This window comes from Prionailurus viverrinus, chromosome D3 (assembly GCF_022837055.1).
Source record: "Prionailurus viverrinus isolate Anna chromosome D3, UM_Priviv_1.0, whole genome shotgun sequence".
Lineage (NCBI taxonomy): Eukaryota > Metazoa > Chordata > Mammalia > Carnivora > Felidae > Prionailurus > Prionailurus viverrinus.
The window spans coordinates 17973682-17994018 of NC_062572.1; the positions used below are offsets into that span (position 1 = coordinate 17973682).

General features: G+C 45.0%; 1 protein-coding gene across 2 annotated transcripts in view; it reads right to left on the reverse strand.

Moving 5' to 3' along the window:
- The window catches only part of CORO1C (coronin 1C), a 78246-nt gene that overhangs the window by 5204 nt on the left and 52705 nt on the right, over positions 1 to 20337 (reverse strand). For both annotated transcript variants that reach the window (XM_047828013.1, XM_047828014.1), the window contains exons 4-8: positions 9351 to 9480; positions 5965 to 6146; positions 4618 to 4737; positions 3426 to 3530; positions 1337 to 1482 (exon numbers count right to left, since the gene is read on the reverse strand). In XM_047828013.1, coding sequence (XP_047683969.1) covers positions 1337 to 1482; positions 3426 to 3530; positions 4618 to 4737; positions 5965 to 6146; positions 9351 to 9480 — 683 coding nt within the window. The remainder of the gene's footprint in view (positions 1 to 1336; positions 1483 to 3425; positions 3531 to 4617; positions 4738 to 5964; positions 6147 to 9350; positions 9481 to 20337) is intronic.

The following is a 20337-nucleotide window of genomic DNA, read 5'->3' on the forward strand; positions in this document are numbered from 1 at the left end:
CTTTCACTACTCCAGCTATAGAGAATTAAGTATATTTAAAAATGAAACTTACAGTAATTAACTTAAAAGATGTGCTCATTATTTAACTGTATGACCAAAACAACAGAGGGAGGCAGATGTCCACAGAAATGTAGTGTTGTACAAATGTGCGGTACGGTCACCGGCCCAATAGCGTGGCGCTAGTCATCCTGTTGCTCAAAACGGTCAGTTATTCATGGGGCACCCGGGTGGCTCCGTCGGTTGAGCGCCCGACTCGGTTTCGGCTCGGGTCATGATCTCACAGTTTGTGGGTTCGAGCCCTGCGTCAGGTTCTGTGCTGACAGCACGGAGCCTGCTCGGGATTCTGTCTCCCTCTCTCTCTGCCCCTCCCCTGCTCCCGTGCGTTGGCTTTCTATCTCCCCCTACCCCTCTCTATCCAAAATAAATAAATAAAGCTTAAGAAAAAAGTTAAAAAAATTTTTTTTTTCAACGTTTATTTATTTTGGGGACAGAGAGAGACAGAGCATGAACGGGGGAGGGGCAGAGAGAGAGGGAGACACAGAATCGGAAACAGGCTCCAGCCCCCGAGCCATCAGCCCAGAGCCTGACGCGGGGCTCGAACTCCCGGACCGCGAGATCGTGACCTGGCTGAAGTCGGACGCTTAAACGACTGCGCCACCCAGGCGCCCCAAGAAAAAAGTTTTTAAATGGCCAGTCATTCGTTGAGTCTCACAGAGTATCTCCTGTTGACTAGGAGGAGAAAAAAGCCTACCCTTTGGGAAGACCACTGGCATTACGCAATACAAAATTTTTAAAAAATCCCTAGTAGTATAGACAGGCAGGAATTCTATAACATAGTTGCATTTCCTAAATCAAGCTAACCCAACACCCAGCTACTGGTCTCTGCCTTCTCTAATCTAGGGTCCGTGAGGTCCACGATCCAGTTTGGAACATGTTTGTCCCCACGGCGGGCAGGAAAACCATCTATTCGGTCCATCTCAGGGGCAGGCTCACCCCCGCTTGCCTCCCAGCGGACACTGGCCACAGCCTCGGCCTGAAGACGAGAGATGGAGGCTTTGCTAGGTCAGTACGTGTGCAGTGCGCCTTGGCTGAGCCACGTCACTGGTGCTTCGGGCCACACAGTCTGAAGCACGGTTCCATGACACGATTTTGCAAGTTCTTTCCTGCTCTAAAACTCTGTGTTCCTCAGTGTGGACAGGAAATGAGAAACCAATTCCGCAGTGCAACGGAGGGGAGACAAGACTGCGGCCCTAGGGCATTACCGGCAGCTGTTATCGCTCTGGTGTAACACGCGGGGCACAAACAACCTGCGTATCTTCCGGTACCGGCTCTTTACCTGGCGATCTCACATTTGTTAACGTCAAGTCCCCTCTTGGGCATGTAGCCCATCCCTCTCTGAGGCTCCTTGCTGCTGAATGTGTTGAGGTAGTGGACATACGGGGATTCATCTGTGATCTCAAAATAGCGGATACTGCTGTCACCCTACAAGAAATCAGAGAAAACTTCGCATTGAACGTTATCTGAAGCAGCTGGATGAGGCGGTGTCTCTCTCCCCTGTCAACCCAGCACTGACTGGGACTTGGCCTCAGTGGCCAACCTTCGCTTCCTCTCCAGAGGGAGAGGATCTGATGGTTGCCCTTCCTGGCAAAGCCCTCACTCATCAAATGCTAGCATGTCTTTTAAATGGTCTCCTCCGCCTCCTACTGGAGGCTCTCCACTGAGCCCGGACGCCAAGTCAGAGTCAGGGAAAAAATGTTAAGGCCTCCGGCCCAGCAACTGCATTGCATTTCAACTTCAAAAGACAGACAAAGTCTAGGAGGACCACGGAGAGGGCAAAGACTGGCACAGAACGGTGTCCTTTGCAGACCTGAGGGCGCCAACCCCGGACAATCAAGCAATAATAAAAAGTAAGATTTGTAGAAGAATGAAATATTAAGAGCAAAGAGTTTTTAGTCATCCTTAATTAATAATTAACTCACAATTCATAATTCTTCATTCATAATGAAGAAACTCACTAAAACATGAGTATTCCTTAACTTCAGAAGACAGCGCTGTCTTGTTGCAATGTACCAAATTCTAGGATAATTTTTCTTAGAAAGGTCAGATAGTTTTGGAGGTCGGAAGCGTACGCGAGTGTCTCTAAGCAGAACTAGCTGTCCCACAGTTATGCCACCTTGAGCGGCAAAGGCAATGCTGCCTGCTGGAGGGGAAATGTGTGTGTATATGCGATCGTGCCCTTCCAAGTGTCTCAGTTCTCATGATTTCCACTTGTTTCGATAACGTAAATATCTAAAGTGATGGTAAACAAGCTAAACACAGACTGTTTCCTGTGGACTAAAAATAACTTTCCACCTAGTGTTGCTAACATCTGGGTAATCGCTCCCGTTACTGGTTTTGATGCAGTCTATGGCAGCTGTGAACATCTGAAAATGACTCTCAAGGAAACAGACAAGATCCCAGGTTCGAAGCAGCTGATGGTAGGACAACGTGAAGCAGAGCTCAGTCAACTATGAGAACCGAAACATGTCTGGCTTTACTCAGCAAGGGGCTATCTACACGGGTTTGGGGGAAATACAGCAACAGCTTCAATTTTATTAATTCATTTATTTCAGCTACAGAAAGTCTAAGAAAAATTGAATCTACAAAAGACTAAGGAACATTAAGGTTACTGCCCACTAAAAATAAAAATAAAAAAAATAATAATAAAGCTAGCAAACACTGTAGTTAGGTGGAGATAAGGCAGGAGGTATGCTTTTTGATTTCAGTGTGGGGTCTTCCTATAAGAACTGTCACCTCCTGACACTTTAGTCAGGCCACATACTTTCAAGCCCAGGGCCCTAATGCTGAACTCCAGGAACAAGAACCCCCTGGAGAGTCTCTGAGGCCTTTAAAAGCTCCTATCCAAAAAGCGCTATTCTCTTTACAGGTCCATGGCACGTGGTAATAAACACCTAATGCCACTCTAGGGCTACCCAATGGATTTCAGCATCAGATGCGGCACACTGGCTACTTGCTCCTGATACCATTAGAGAGGATCTAAAATCCTCAACCACACAGCACCAGAGGTGAAGAGACACCGGGGTGTCCTCTTTCTCTCACTAGAGTGCCCAAGCGAAGACATTCCTGCCAGTGTTCACCCCAACACCCGAGCCCCATCCCTGCTGTCCTCAGGGATGCGTACTCAGGAGTCCTAAACATGGTGTGCTATCACCACACAAATGACAGGCTCAAAGGGTCTAGGCTCAAGACCTAACACACACCAAAACACACATCCGTCCTTATTTTAGTTTAAGACACATACACAAATCATCTAAATTAGACTATTAATATGATACAATGCATTGCCCGGCAACTAAATCTCTGAAGGATAAACTTCTCCTCTTCCAAGATTAAACTGAATATAAAGCATTAAAATGACTGTTTACCTTTCCACATAAGTAAATGACACTGGTGTCAGGGTCATAGAAGGGCAGCAACACCCCATTGCTAGTGTCCATTTCATGAAGAGCGATTGGTTCCTGCATATTTTTCTGGGAAGAAAATACAAATATCTGTATCTATCTATATACTTGTATATTCACCCATATTTTTACAAGATGAATCATTATTTTATTAAGTGAGCCATTTCCTAGAATAATGCAAGTCTGAACGATGCACATATATAATATTCATACGTGTAAATACCAAAGGGATACTAAGTGGTATCCAACCCACTGAAAATTGTGCCCATTTGACAACCTAATCAACGCACACATCTGTGATTCCATGACAAAGAGGAGACAGTTCTCTTTTGTGACTATTTTCTGTTTTAAAAGAAATTTTTCTGGGGCACATGGGTGGCTCAGTAGGTTGAGCGTCCAACTTCGGCTCAGGTCATGATCTCGTGGTTTGTGGGTTCAAGCCCCGCATCAGGCTCTGTGCTGACAGCTCAGAGCTTGGAGGCCTGCTTCGGATTCTGTCTGTCTGTCTGTCTGTCTGTCTGTCTGTCTCTCTCTCTCTCTCTGCCCCTCCCCCACTCACACTTTCTCTCAAAAATAAACATGAAAAATGTTTTAACATTTTTTTTCTAACATAAATACGTGCTCTTTAGTTAAAGTTACAGAAACACTAATAATCATCCCATATTCCACAATCCCACAATCCCACAATCCAGTGGGTGGCAGAAACAATTGCCATTTTGGTCTGCTTCCTTACACACACACACACACACGCGCGCGCGCGCGCGCACTGAGATTGTACCGTATATACAGTTTATTTTTCACTTATGCTATTAATGTTTTCCTAAGCATGACTGTTCTGATTTCAACATTTGGTCATATTCTTTATAAAATAAAGCTCAGAACTTGGTTCCCAAGTCCAAAACACCGTTTCTTCGTGCATTCTTTGTAAAAAATACAGCCAACACAGACTACTTTGGAGTGTCAAGAATGCATTTTAGTAATACGTTTAGCAATAAGTCTCTAGTGAGGATGAGCATGTCACATCCAATTTAAGACAGACAAGAGTTCAGAAAACTACACTAAGAATCCTATAATCTACTTACCCCCCTCCAAAGACCTGCTCAGAAAGAGAAAGCTCAGTGTAATAAGCCAGTGGGAAGGCTGGGAAGGGGCATACCGGATTCCAGAGAGCCAGCTGCCGCTCACTCATGCGGCTGAAACCAGTGGTGAAGACATTCCCGTCAGCCAGAAAGATGGCTCTCATGGGTCTTGCTCCTTCGTGCGCTTTCTCCTTCTCCTGGGAGGCAAAGAGCAAGAGGCACATTATATTCAAACTGCGAGAAAGAAAGGCGGAGTGGGGGCTTATACGCGGAATCCAACCCATGCCACCATGCCATTCATCCTGATTGCCAGGTGTGTGTGTGTGTGTGTGTGTGTGTGTGTGTGTGTGAGAGAGAGAGAGAGAGAGAGAGAGCGAGAGAGAGCGAGAGCGAGAGAGAGAGAGAGCGAATTAACCACTGCTCCTCCCAAAATGAGGAAACAAAGAGATGTAAGTTGTAAAAGTTGTAAAACTATGTAAGTTGGCCAAGGTCCCTCAGCTAGTGAGCAAGCAGACTGCCAGTTGACTCAAAAGCCTCACTCTTTCCACCATGCCCTGCTGCCAACCCAAGTCCACGCTGCAAAAATAAAACACATGAAAGGACTCTACCAGATGTCTGTTTCTCCAGGGGATAACCTGAAGATTGGGTATACCCTATGGTTTCCACCAATTTCGCAGGACACAGCGAAGTCTAGTTCAGTGAACCCCTTCCTTTATTCATTTGTTCCTTGAGAGTGCACTAGTAGTGAGCCCTGAAAGGTTCTAGTGGAGAAAGCACTTTGCACAGGGCCAGGCAAGTCCCCAGTGCTTGACAAGTACGAGCTGTGGCTGTCACCCAACTTAAGAAGTAATACTGCCAAAGGACCAGCACATCCCAGAGAAGGGGAGACGCACGACATTCTGGGGTCCAGCACCTACAGCTTCAACCCCAGCTCAAGTCCCAAAGTCTTCTGTCATGACAGGTGACTTGTTGAGGCCTAGTCTGGGTGGAAGAAACTAAGACACCGAGCTGATAAGATACCCGTGGCATCTCTGTAACGTGGTCTGACAATGGTTGCAGGAAGGGGCGGGGATCAATGAAGCAATCAATACTCAGTGCTAAGCCAGAAACGCAGTGAACTATCTGGGTTAGCTGATCTAGACTGGTAAATTCTTAAGGATTCTAGTGAACCGATAAAAACTTTGTTTCTTTGTGGAAAATGGTCACCAAGGGAGAGGTACGGCTTGTGTAAATTGTGGGATACACAACTCTGAAGTGTGACGGGGAGGAAGAAGCCTGTACAAGCCTGTGCGGATTCACGGTCCGGCATCTGCAGTTAGGCTCCACGGAGCGGGCGCGAGGCCTCTGCCGCCTGCCTTAACAAGCAAAGCTCGCCCTCGCCCAAGTGCGACAAACACGGGCGGCTCTGCCCTTCGCATACTCACAGCAACAATCTCTTGCTTCCTAGGATCGATCACTCTCACTTTCTTGTCTTTGGAAGCTGTGCAGATCAGACTGCCATTCCGGTTCCAGCTTACATTGTAAATCATGTCCGAGTGCATATCGTCCAGGTTTATGAGGGCTTCCCCCGTCCCCACATTCCAGATGATGATGGCATTGTCACAGCCTGAAAGCAAACAAAACCATGCTCCTCAGAGATGAGAAACACCCATACAGCAGCGCGCTTGTGAAAACTAGGAATACAGCAGGGAGACACAGACACAGGAAGATGTTGATCGCGGGGAGGCCCTACTTTATTTTACTTTTATTTTTTTTTTTCCAACGTTTATTTATTTTTGGGACAGAGAGAGACAGAGCATGAACGGGGGAGGGTCAGAGAGAGAGGGAGACACAGAATCTGAAACAGGCTCCAGGCTCTGAGCCATCAGCCCAGAGCCTGACGCGGGGCTCGAACTCCCGGACCGCGAGATCGTGACCTGGCTGAAGTCGGACGCTTAACCGACTGCACCACCCAGGTGCCCCAATGTTTATTTTTGAGAGAGAGAGAGAGAGAGAGAGAGAGAGAGAGAGAGAGAGACAGCCAGAGAGTGGTGGGGAGTGGGGGCAGAGAGAGAAGGAGACACAGAATCTGAAGGAGGCTCCAGGCTCTGAGCTGTCAGCACAGAGCCCGATGCGGGGCCTGAACTCACAGACCTCGAGATCATGACCTGAGCCAAAGTCAGACGCTCAACCGACTGAGCTGCCCAGGCACCCCGGGAGGCCCTACTTTATTGGCCGCTGATTAAAAATTAAAGTGACAAAGAAAAAACACATGTATATAAAAGAAATGTATTAAAGGAAAAACATGGTTTGCTCCATTTGGTTTCATATGAAACACACAAAAAGTAACAACCAAACAAAGAACTCTAAGAAAACAGAATCCTATGTTTTTTAAGAGCTAATGGGCTGATGGACCCCGAGTGATTGTGTGTTTCCTTTTCTAGTAAAAGCAACATCAGAATGAATATGACTTATTTCTTTTCCGGAGGAAATAAAAATGAAAATTTTAAATGACCGTCTAGAGTACTCAACAAAAATGTGACACAGCACGTTATTCAAATCAACGATGCTGTAAAACATGGCCTCACGTTGAAGGATGACCTAACCATGTGCTCACAACATATCTTTATCTTTAAAGGGGGAGAAAAATAGGTCAAGGCTGGGCTGATCTGAGAAGCCCAGACTATAATCAAGTAGGCATGTGGATTTGGAAGCTGATCCCCAAAGAGGCCACAATGCTGGCTCAGCCACACCCCTCTGTTCATCGATTCCACATTCCTTCAAGCATCTGCCCCAAGGACCCTGTAATAAGTGGCACCATTTGTTGCTTCCAGGACATTAGTTCAAGGATGAAGTAAATAAGGGATGGATATCCTGAAGATAAATTCTTGCCAATAAGCCAATTTTACAAGCACTTCAGAAAAATTAGCCACTGATATCCAGGCACCCAAGCTGTCTAAGGGCCAGAAGTAGAAGGCTGGAAACAAACTTGTACAACAGTAAAGCTGGAGCTAAACCCTAGGGTGAGACTTGACTCTCCTCTGTCTTGCACACCACAGGCAAACAGGTAACTTCAGCCACCACGGGTAGATCACGTAGTCTTAAAATATGCACAACACAGCAATTAGCCATTCTCTTCTGCTTGTAAAAGGCAGAATGGGGAGTCTGCTGACAGTACCCTATATTTGACCTCAATGAGAAGGGCAGCAGGAAATTTTCCATGATTGACTTCCATCTTTACAACTGTTTTTTCTCCTTACTGGACTGAGTTGAATATGAGGAGAGTTCCCAGGTATAGTCACTTGCGACTTAAAAAAGGAGAGAATTCTAAGTAGCATCCGTTTTGAAAAGGAGTCCTTGGTTTCAACAGGTACAGGTGGTATTAAGTTTTTAAATTTATTACATTATAAACACCCTTTATTCCCAGTTAAAAACTCAACTGCCCCCTTCCTTTGTACTGGTGAGGGGAAAGATTTTAAAAATTCTACCATTCCACATTAGTATTTCTTTTTTTGTAAGTCAATTTTATGAAAGTATGATTTATATACAATCCAACGCCCCCATTTTTAGTATACATGTGCTAAATTTTGACAAGTGTATATATTCATATGTGTGGCCACCATCACAATCAAAATACAGAACTTTTCCGTCATCCCATGACGCTCCCTTGTGACCTTTGTATGGCTTCTATAAAAGACAAAATCTCAAACTGGAGACAAAGAAGAGATTCCTGCAGGGTAAAACGTGGAAACCACTCAAGTGGCAAACCAAGAACGCTAGATCTTGGTTCGGGGGTTCACTGTAGTGCTGTCCGGCAGCGTAAAAACACAAGCCAAAACCTCCACGTCCAGAAATAGGGGACTGATTACATAAATGAAGATGTCTAGACAATGGACTATCACCGAGGTCGTTAAAAATATGATAGGAAAGGGGGAGCCTGGGTAGCTCAGTCAGCTGAGCGCTGGACTCTGGATTTTGGTTCGAGTCAGGATCTCACGGTTCGTGAGATCAAGCCCCACGTCCACTTCTGCGCCTGCTAGGGATTCTCTCTCTCTCTCTCTCTCCCTTTTCTGTCCCTCCCCCACTGATACTTGCCCTTTCTCAAAATAAATCAATAAACATTTAAAAAAATATATCAGAGGAAGAACATTCAATGGCACATGGAGAGGACTACAGTGTACCACTAAGTGCAAAAAGCAAGTCACAAGTAAAGTGTCTGAACCTATCTTGGTGGGAGACATCACTCAGGTATGTGCAAAAAAGTACCCTGTGGAGCGAAACATGGACATGGTAATGATGTTCCCTCTGGGCGGGTGGCACGAGTACAACTGATTTTTACTTTCTCCTTTCGTTTCTGTATATTTTCTATAACATACACGTACTACTTGTAGAAGGAGAAAAACGAAAGTATCTTTTTAAAGGAAGGAGGATATTTGCCTCACAGGACCACCCCAAAGTTGGCGACAACATCAGAGCTGGCACCCAGGGCTCCCACCAGGGATCCTCCTGCTCTATCAAGAATAACTAAAACTGTGGTCCATGAAGGGCCCCAGCAGGAGCCGTGCATCTGCTGGATTTATAGGTAAGCACGTATCTGTTCATTTCTCTAAGCAAGAAGTCTTGAGTCAGACCGCCAATGCAGCCTTCACACACACACATGCACACGCACGCCCACACCCACACACACGCACGCGCACAGGTGTGCAGGCAGGCTAGAGAACTGCTGCATCTCAGCACCTCAGCATGGATTCCTAATGAGCTGCTTCAAAGCTGTGGAGCACACATCAAAACGCACTGGCTACTGCCCCCTCCCCCACTGCTCGGCTCCCACCTGCGCTAAGAAGGACGTTGCGGGCAGTCGGATGCCAGGCCACGATGCCAACTCTCTTCGAGTGGCCCTCTAAAATCACCACAGGTTCGGTCAGGGAAAGGGTGAGTCCATTTTCTGGGATCTGCCACACCTGTTGGGAAAGGAAGCGAGAGGATCCACGTGAGGTAGGACCTTTCACGATCACCCTCCCTTGACCATCCGGTCTGCAGACGTGCTCTGCATAAACAGAACACACACTGGTCTTTGGACGAAAGGCGGAATACTGCATGTCGACTCTATGCCGCTGTTTGTAAAATGGAGTGCGATATTAAAGATCAGAACATCCACCAGGCCTCCAAAATGCTGCGTCCCCACTTTTATTTAACAGTAGTTGACATTTTATTCTAAATTCTCTGTTAAATTCAAAACTCTCTGACTAGAAGCATATAGAAATACTTAAAAGAAAGAGGGAGAACGACCAAGGCCTCCATGAGAGGCAGCACTGGGGTGATGAGCCCTCGTGGAGCCCACGGGTTTTGAGGGGAGAGACGCCACCCACCAGAGCTCTTGGGATGGTGCAGCGTTTAAAACATCATGATTTCTCTAGTTTTACGTTTGGAAAATAAAAATACACGTAATAGTTCTGTAACATCTACTACAGAAAAACCTTACAAAGAAACAAAAGATAAATTTGGCCTCATGGAAATTTAAAGCTTTGTGTTTCGAAGGACATGGAAAGAAAAGCTATAAAGAACTCTTACAAATCAACAATAAAAGTAAAACAACCCTATTTTTAAAATGGGCAAAGAATCTGGACATTTCTTCAAGAAAGATATACAACTAGTTTTAAGGCACATGAAAACACGCTCAGTATTATTTAGTCATTAGGGAAATGCAAATCTAAACCACAATAAAGCATCAGTTCACGCCCACGGGCGGCTATGATCAAAAGTCAGATACCGAGTGCCGACGAGGATGTGGGACAGTCAGGGCCCCCACACACTGCTGGTGGGGATATAAAATGGTGCAGCCGCTTTGGAAACGAGTCTGACAGCTCTCAAGTGATTAAACACCAGAGTTTATACGGCTTAGCAACATCACTCCTAAGGTAACCCAAGAGCAATGAAAATATATGTCTACACAAAAACTCGTATGTGAATGTTCACAGCAACATTACTCATAAAGGCCACAATGTGGAAACAGCCCAAATGCCCGGCAACTGAGAAATGGATAAACAAAATATGATAGATCTATATACAATGGAGTACTACTTGTCCACAAAAAGGAATTAAGTACTGATTCATGCTACAATATGGATGAAGCTCAAAAATATTACGCGAAGTCAAAAAAAACTAGGTCCACATATCGTAGGATTCTGCGTATATGAAATGTCCGGGACAGAAAAATACACAGAGACAGAAAGTTGATTAGTGGCTGCTTAGCGCCGGGGACTTCGGGACAGTGATAGCGAATGGGTACACGGTTTCCTTCTGGGGTGATGAAAAATGTTCGCGAACGGTCTCTGGGGATGGTTGTACGTATCTGTGAATAAATCGAGACCACTGAATTGTACACTTTAGATGGGTGAACTGTGTGTGAGCTGTAGCTCAACGAAGCAGTTTAAAAAATGCTTCTGACTGGTGAAGACACACAGGATATTCACCATATCTTAAATGGGGATGTGCCTGCATGGTAGAGGGGGTCAGGGATGGGAAGAACATCAGACGGAAGGGATAATAAGACACTACGACAGAGGAAGACATGAGTTTTAAAAGACTAAGAGAAACCCTCTATGAAGGAAGAACCGAGTAACAACTAAGCCGAACAGCACCAAGAATCCTGTAGAAAACCAGACATTAAGTAATACTTAAGTTTGTGAAAAGGTTCAAGTTTAAAGTAATTATCTTTTCACATACAGAGAGTAAAACACATTAAATATGTTAATATATTTTAAATTGCTTGTATATTTAAAATATATTAAAATATTAAAATGTATTAAATAAGTATTAATGTATTCAAATAAGTAAACTGACCACCAAAAAAGATTTTAAGGAACCAGTTCACGAAAAATTTAGAACCTGCCAGTGAAAAATCATGCTCAACAGTGGAACAAGTGAGAAACAGAATTTTCCTTTGTTGGGGATTTTTAAGGAGGAGACAAACAATGTCTGTTTTCAACTGCTTAGTGGAAGGCAAAGATCTGGATTAGATGCGTGTTTAAGGTTCAGCTCAGTTCTGCTGTCCGGCAAAAAATTAGAAGAAAAAGTTTGCCATCCTGAAGAATGGGAAAAAGGCATGAATTAAGTGATCGTTCATTCTTACGGCTAAATTCTGCCCAGGCTAACTACAACCCCTTACGCCAATCACGGCAAAATAAACCTGGCCTTTTGAGGGCCTGAGTTGAGGATGTCACCTAATTTCCCCTGAACCCTCACCATTCAGCAAATTGTCAACAGTGCAGTTGTGAACGAGCACAGAAAGCAGAAGGAAAACCTACCTTGCCCCTCTTCTCCACCAAACAGACCTGAGCCATGGCCCCCTCCCCCGGAGAATGTGGGTATCTGCTGAACACCCCCAGCACTATAGGTTGCTTTCATCCCATACACATTACTTTATAATCAAAGCTTTATGATTGGTAAAACAGCTCCAAATTGAACTTAGCTATCTGAATGCAGAGCAGGTCTTGTGTTTTGTTGTTGTCATTTTTTAACATAAGGAACAGAAAACAACTGATTTGATCAAAGCATGAAGTCAGAGAAACAATTACGAAATGGGACTTTAGTGACTCAACAGGAAATGCATTCTCCAAGATGAATTCCGACCCGGGCTTAGAACTGGAAGAGTGGCAATACCACCTGCCGTCTCCAGATGGCACCACAACCACGGGCTGCTGGTTTTCTTGCAAGGTCTGCGACACCTCTGTATCCCGCTCTGACCACAATTAAATAGTGTGTTCTCTAAATCCCGAACGGGGCATGGAGTGACGGAAGGCTTTGTTTAGAGCCAGCATTTCCAATCTTAAACACGAAGGTGGAAGCGGGGCCCACGATGGGACTTTACCTTCTCCTGTCTCTAGCTTCTCCCTCGTTCAGGTTTTCCTTGGATGGCAAGGAAATTTTAATGATGGGGCAAAACACTTATATAATTTGTAAAATGAAGAAACTATTCCTTTTTTAATTTCACCTTTAGAAGATTCAATGGTTCCTAACCCACTTTACCACCTTGGTCGCTCATTCACACAACACAGCTCTTGAGTAGCCACGATAAGGCAGGCTCATTACCAGGCAAGGGGGAAAAAGGGTGATCACGCACGGGCCCGGCTCTCAAAGGGTGTACAGTCTAACAGAAAGCAGAGACTTCTAGGAGACCAAAAATCAAACATAACTGGTGTGATGTGGGGGCTTGGAGCATGGGCTCCAGAGCCAATTAGACCCTGGTCCAAACCCTGCCTGGGCCACTTACACTGATGGTCCTGGGCAAACTTTCTAGGGCTGCTGTGAGGATGAAATGAGTTCATAAGCCACGGAACAGTGCCTGGCATACCACCTGTGCCCCCCAAATGCAGAGATAGAACAATGCAATGCTTAAGAACGTGGGTCCCAGAACTAGAACAGATTGTTCAATTCCTGATTCTGCCCGGTATCACCTGCATAACCTTGGAGACCTGCACCTACACTTGCTGGGCCTTAAGTTTTCCTCACCTCTAAAATGGGAATAACAATGAATCTGCTTTCATCAGGGCTGTCTGGAGGACAAATGTGGTGATATGAAACTAAAGTGTTTAGAGCGATGCCTGTCGTGAGGCAGGCTCTTCGCGAGTGTCAGCCGCTGCTGGCACTTATCTTGTGCACCAGGAAACCACACGGTGTATGGAAGCAACGCTACGCTGCCGTAAGCCATGTGCTGAGCGAAAATGCAGGTGTCGTGAGGTTGCTTCCTTGCTCTCCCCGGCTGGTATGTTCAGGAAGGCCCTCTGAGGGAATGACCTCTCGTAGCGACCAGGACTTAGAGGAAAGAAGGGAGGGGTAACACAGGCATGAGGATTTACAGCGGGAGGAGACAGTGGCTGGAAAAGTCTATGCAACTAAAATGAGGAGACGACGGAACCCTTGCCTCCGCTGGTAAGTAAAGGTGGTGGCGTCGCGCACTGCGGGCTGCGGGCGAGAGCTGGAGACCCGTGAGCTTTTCTCCATCAGGCAAGCACGCCCCCCTGGCTGGTGCCCACTAGCCCTACTCACAGGCTGTCCTTACATGGCTCTCTGCCCTTTTTCGGGTTGTCCGCAGCTTCCAAGCAGTGGCCTTCCAGTCCGGACTGAAGGGGTCTCACCACCGGCAGGGCAGGGACAATAAAGCAGAAGGCCCGCTCGGTACATGTTTAGTGTTCTCGTGTGTAATGTGGGACGCGGGCTGGTGCGGAGAAAGGACGCCGGCCCGGCTCCTGTCACAGCTGGGACGCTAACTGGCTGTGTTAGCATTAAGAAGGGGTTTCACTTCTGGAAGTTCCAATTTCCTTGCTTGATACGGGGCCAGGATCCGCTTACAGGCGTTACTGGAAGCATCAAACGAGCTAAACCACCTTGCATACCCAAAGCATTCCCCTAATGTGAAACAGCGCAAAAAGGGTGACCTTCGACAGACCAGTTACTGCCTGGACTGGTGTTTCCTAAGCTTTAAAATGGGACATACTCTTGCCTTACTGTGCTGTTATAATGATTAAATATAATCATTGCACATAAGGGCTTATGAAACAGGGCTTGACCAAAAAAATGCTTATTGTATGTTCGTGGTTATTTTTCTTGCTGTTACTATGACCCCTGCATATATTTTCAGGGTGTGAACATCAGGATTTCCTTCAAGAACCTTGTCTTCAAATTAATTCAGCACTTTCTAATTTACATCCAAGGTATTATGTGCGAAAGCTCTAATACGTGCCTAGGCCAATTAGCACAAATGAGAACAGCTCTGATCTCTATGCAGGTCTATTAGCATCTGTTACCGTGGCTAAAGCTAGTACTCCAAAACCAATCAGCTTTTTCAAAAACACGTCAGTGAGCAGAGAGGAAAACAGGAGTCAACCACCCTCTCTCTGCTGTGCCCAGACTGAGCATTTCAGCACGGCAGGGACAAGCTATCTCTTTCCTCCACTTGATTTTTTTGCTTTGTTTTGTTTTTCAAATAATACTGTGTATTCCTGAGATTTTCTATTTGGACTGGACATTGCTATGGCAATGTTTCGTTCTGGGGGGAAAAAAACCATAATCAGTCCCAAGGGCTTCCACATGAAAAAGTGAATCAATCAGTAAAAACCCATTGTGGTTCTGGAAAAAACAAAAACAAAAACAAAAACAAAAAAACAACTTTTAAGTGCACGTTCAGGAACTAATGTATCACTGGAATCCTTTTCAACATGTGGAATTCTGAAAATGGAAAAAGGACAGCTCAAGAGAAGAGCTCCAATAAGAAAAAAGTGATGAATGGGGTGCCTGGCTGACTCAATCAGTGGAGCGTACGACTCGATCTCAGGGCTGTGGGCTCAAGCCCCACGCTGAGTGTCGAGATTATTTAAAATCTTAAAAAAAAAAAAAGAAAAAGAAAAAAGTGATGAAAATGAAACGTGGGTTTCTCTCAAGGAGTAATTTTAAAGTGCAATTTGTTTGATGGTTTTGTTAAATCTCCAACAGTGCAAAATGTAAACGTTACGGGAAGCGTTTCCAGACACCTCTTCCCTATTTCAATCCCCCATTCTGAACTTGCTACTGGTCTAGGCACTAGGGCTACAGCCATAAAAAGGGCTGTCCCCCCAAAAGGCTATATTTTTAAATGCGAAGGAAACCAATTCCAAAGAGAAAATGAAGAAAAGAGACGAGAGGAGACGGGAGGAGGCTCGCAGATTCTACAGCAGTGGCAGGACCCCCGACAGAGGCTGCCTATCCAATACCCACGGGGCAGCATGTAAGGAGTCAGGATGTGCCTCAGTGAACCATGACGTTAAGAACAACATTAGTTTTGGCAAAATCAAGAACTGAGAGCTGGGCTCTGATCTGCCCAGGTTACAATACCCACTAGCAAATGGCCCAGATGCCATCTGCCGAATGACCAAGGGGGTCAGAAATCTTGAGGAATTCACTCTCATCACCAACTACAATATCGCTTCCATTTTTATTTCAAGGCAAAAACTGTATTAGGAAAATTTATAACAGAAGCAACAACGTATAAAACAGGGAGTTTATCTTTGCTGATTTCCACCCAAGTGTAAAACTGATTTGGGAGAAGGGAAAAATGTCCACTTAAACTTCATTCGGGATGGGCTAGACACAAATAAGACAAATACTCCGCAAATCTTTCCCTCTCCCTGACTCCGGAAAAAACAATTATGCAACCCACTGTGTGAATCAGCCATTTTTTGCATTTGTGTTTGATTACTACCCTGCAGATAAGCAACAGCACTGAATCGAGATCATTCACTAAACTTAACTTGGCTGCTCTTTGTGCTATGGAAAGCAGTAATATTTTCTTAGAGCTAAACTCTTCCCAAGTAAAATACTTAGCAGCCACAATCTTTAAAACTCTCCGTGAGAACACACTGTTGGAGAAAAGAACTCACAGTATGAAAAGTCTGGAAAACCTAGGAGCACAGTCTAATTTCTGGGAGGAGGATTTGTAGAATTCCTTTTTGCCGGTATAAAACACAGCTTCAAGAAGTAGTACAAGAAAGGTAAACTATGCCAACGTAATTCGCTTTTGGGGCTGCTTAAAGAAGCCATCTGTAAAACATGAAGGAATGTGCCATCAGCCTGGCATTCCTCTTCCTAAACCTGCGATCAAAGGGACATCACCGTCCTTGAATCAATGCTTTTGCCACATTAACAAATCAGTGCCTAACTGCTCAGTGGAATTAGACTATTAATACAAAAAGCGGGGGGCGGGGGGGGGAGGTGTAAATATTTCTTAACGTTTATTTTTTGAGAGAGAGACAGAGTGTGATCAGGGGAGGGGCAGAGAGAAAGGGAGACACAGAATCCGAAACAGGCTCCAGGCTCTGAGCTGTCAGCACAGAGTCCGATGCGGGGCCCAAATGCACAAACTGTGACATCATGACCTGAGCTGAAGTCAGATGCTTAACCGACTGAGCCACCCAGAAGCCCCAATACAAAAAGCAGTTTTAAAAATTAACCTAATTCTTTTATAGTTCACTTGACAAAGTGGTTCTATTGTACTTTTTTTTTTTTACTGAATATTTACTAAAGATATTCTCATTGCTATGAATCTGCTATAGCTACACTGTAAAAAATAGTAACTCACTATGTATTCATAGCTTGCTCGTTGGTGTTGTTACTGTTGTTGTCATTTTACGTGTAAGGCAACTGAGGCTGAGAGCATTTAAGTGGCCTATACACATGCTCCCAATTCTCCATCTTGAGCTTTTCTCAGTATTCTTCCCCTGCTATAACGAGGCTTTGTTACACTATCTACTATTTGTAGCTCTGGGTTACCACCAACAGCCTAGGCTTGGGAAACTAAAGAAAGCTTTTCTGTTTAAAAAAAAAAAAAAAAAATGGCGTTGGAGCACTTGGCTGGCTCAATCAGTAAGTACGCGATTCTTGATTTCAGGTTGTTGAGTCCTAGCTCCATGTTGGGCACAGAGATTGCTTAAAATATAAAGTAAACATAAAATGTTAAAATGGTTTTGTTTGAAACCGTCTGATCTATCATACAGTGTTCTTTTACCTTTAGGAGAGCACAGTGGAAAATGAGGTATTAAGAGGTGGGGTAGGAGACAATCAACTATTTCTTCAAAATTTCATTTCAACTGCTAAGCTACAAAAGCTTCTTGTAATTGCCCCGATAATAAAAACAAATTATTTGGGGGACCTTAAACGATTAAAATATCAGTGCCATTCTTAAGAGCTTAAAAAAATAAACTAGGGGGAGGATTTACCTCAAAGCATGACTCAATTTACAAAATGTTTAGTCTGGCAATACCAATAAAAGGGCAACAAAGAAAATTCTGGAAGGATGGTGGTGTTAGCGGCAAGCACAGTTTTGGGATCTTCCCAAATCTCTCCATAAAAACACAGAGCAAGCAGATAACAAAACAAAAACCCAGAACTAGGTGATAATCCCCAAATGCAAGTGGGAGGAGGAAACCACCAATAACCACGTGACCTGTGTATTATCTATCGGTCTGTGTGGAAAAGTCATGGGGCAGCAATGGGGTGCTTCACAGACCTGACACCAGTAGGCCCCTATGACACTAGCAATGGAAACTGGGAAGGTTTTTGTCCTCTCCAGTAGCAGGTGAGGACGGGGACCTGAGTACAAAGGTCTGAAGGGGCTGGAGCAATCTAGACTTCAGTCCAGACCTCGTACTCCACAGGTCAACCAGAAAGGGCTCCTTTCTGAGACAGGCCCCACAGTGAGAAATTCCAAGGAATGGAAACAAATCTGAGAAAGACAGAAGTCAGAGGGGCAAAGGAATGACAAAAACAAAGAAAGGCAGGCTAGGAAATCTAAGAAAGCAAGCCACCATGATTCTGAACGCCCCCTGGAAAGGACAGACGGGGGGAGCTCTGTGAAGTTAGGTTGGCTATGTGCACTAAGCCACCTCTGAATGACTCTAAATGCACATGAAAATAAGAAGGGGCGCCTGGGTGGCTCAGTCGGTTAAGCGGCCGACTTTGGCTCAGGTCATGATCTTGCAGTTCGTGGGTTTGAGCCCTGCATCAGGCTCTGTGCTGATAGCTCAGAGCCTGGAGCCTGCTTGGGATTCTGTCTCCCTCTCTCTCTGCCCCTCCCCTCCTCACATTTTCTCTCTCTCTCTCTCTCTCTCTCTCTCAAAAATAAACATAAGAGGGGCGCCTGGGTGGCGCAGTCGGTTAAGCGTCCGACTTCAGCCAGGTCACGATCTCGCGGTCTGTGAGTTCAAGCCCCGCGTCAGGCTCTGGGCTGATGGTTCAGAGCCTGGAGCCTGTTTCCGATTGTGTGTCTCCCTCTCTCTCTGCCCTTCCCCCATTCATGCTCTGTCTCTCTCTGTCCCAAAAATAAATAAACGTTGAAAAAAAAATTTTTTTTTTAAAAATAAACATAAGAAATTTAAAAGGAAAAAAAAGCCAAGGCCCCCCAAATTACAATAAGAAACAAAGAGAATAAGGCATAGAATAGCATTCCTATAAACAATAAAGGAATGCTAAGAAAGGAGGCACCAGGGTGGCTCAGTCGGTTGAGCGGCCAACTTTGGCTCAGGTCATCATCTCACAGTTTGTGATTTTGAGCCTGGCTGGGATCTATGCTGACAACTCAGAGCCTGGAGCCTGCTTCAACGTTTATTTATTTTTGGGACAGAGAGAGACAGAGCATGAACGGGGCAGGGGCAGAGAGAGAGGGAGACACAGAATCGGAAACAGGCTCCAGGCTCTGAGCTGTCAGCACAGAGCCCGACGCGGGGCTCGAACTCACGGACCGCGAGATCGTGACCTGGCTGAAGTGGGACGCTTAACCGACTGCGCCACCCAGGCGCCCCTGGAGCCTGCTTCAAATTCTGTGTCTCCCTCTCTCTCTGCCCCTCCCCTGCGCATGTTCTGCCTCTCAAAAAAAAATAAACACTAAAAATTAAAAAAAAAAAATTAAAGAAAGAATGCTAAGAAGGTATGCTCAAAAGGAGGTAAAAACCATCACATACTATTTCAAAACAAAATAAAATCCAGGACACATAAATCAGAACTTGAAAAACTGAAAAGTAAGGTAGCAAAATTTTTTCAAAATTAGAAATAAGGTTGGGAGAAAAACTAAACAATACTGGAGACAGGTAAAGAAGACAAAGCATATGGATTAACAGGAGTCCCTGAAGAAGAAAACCAAGGCAGGAAAACAGAACAAATACAAAGACTGTAACTGAAAAAAACATTCCTGGGAGGGGGAAAAAGACCTGAAACCTTATACTGAAAGAACGTACCATAGGGCGCCTGGGTGGCTCACAGTTAGTTGAGCATCCAACTCTTGATTTTGGCTCAGGTCATAATCCCAGGATCATGGGATTGGGCCTCAAGTCAGGCTCCACACTGGGTGTGAAGTCTGCTTGGGATTTTCTTCTCTCTCTCTCTCCTCCCCTCTCACCACCCTACCTCCCCCCGCCCCCAGCTCGTGGGCACATGCTCCAGCTCTCTCTTCAAAAAACAAAGCCAAACCAAACCCAAAAACATACCACAAACCATGGAATGCCAACTCAGAATAACCAACAATATTCTAGCAAGATTACTATTATATTAAAAAAGGTTTGGGGCGTCTGGGTGGCGCAGTCGGTTAAGCGTCCGACTTCAGCCAGGTCACGATCTCGCGGTCCGTGAGTTCGAGCCCCGCGTCGGGCTCTGGGCTGATGGCTCAGAGCCTGCAGCCTGTTTCCGATTCTGTGTCTCCCTCTCTCTCTGCCCCTGCCCCGTTCATGCTCTGTCTCTCTCTGTCCCAAAAATAAATAAACGTTGAAAAAAAAAAAAAGGTTTTTTTTTAATGTTTATTTATTTTTGAGAGAGAGCAGAGCATCAGCAGGGGAGGGGCAGAGGGAGGAGACACAGAATCCGAAGCAGGCTTCAGGCTCTGAGCTGTCAGCACAGAGTCCAACACAGGGCTCGAACCCACGAACCGTGAGATTATGACCTGAGCTGAAATCGCATGCTTGCTTAACTGACTGAGCCAGCCAGCCCCATAGATTACTATGTTCTAAGAAAAAAAATCTTATGAACATCTAGGCAAAAAGAATATATGGTTTACAAGGGAGAAAGAATTAGATTATCTGATTTCTTTTGACAACAACACTTCATGACAAAAAAAAAAAATGGAATAATATATTTACATACTTGAGTAAGAACTGTGAACCAAAGATTTTATATCCAGAAAAACTCACCTTCAAATTTGTAAAGATCACAGACCAGCCATTATCTATGTAGAAGAACTTAGAAAATATTGTTCCCATGAGCCTTTTCTTTTGATTCCATTCTTGAGAATTTCTCCTCAG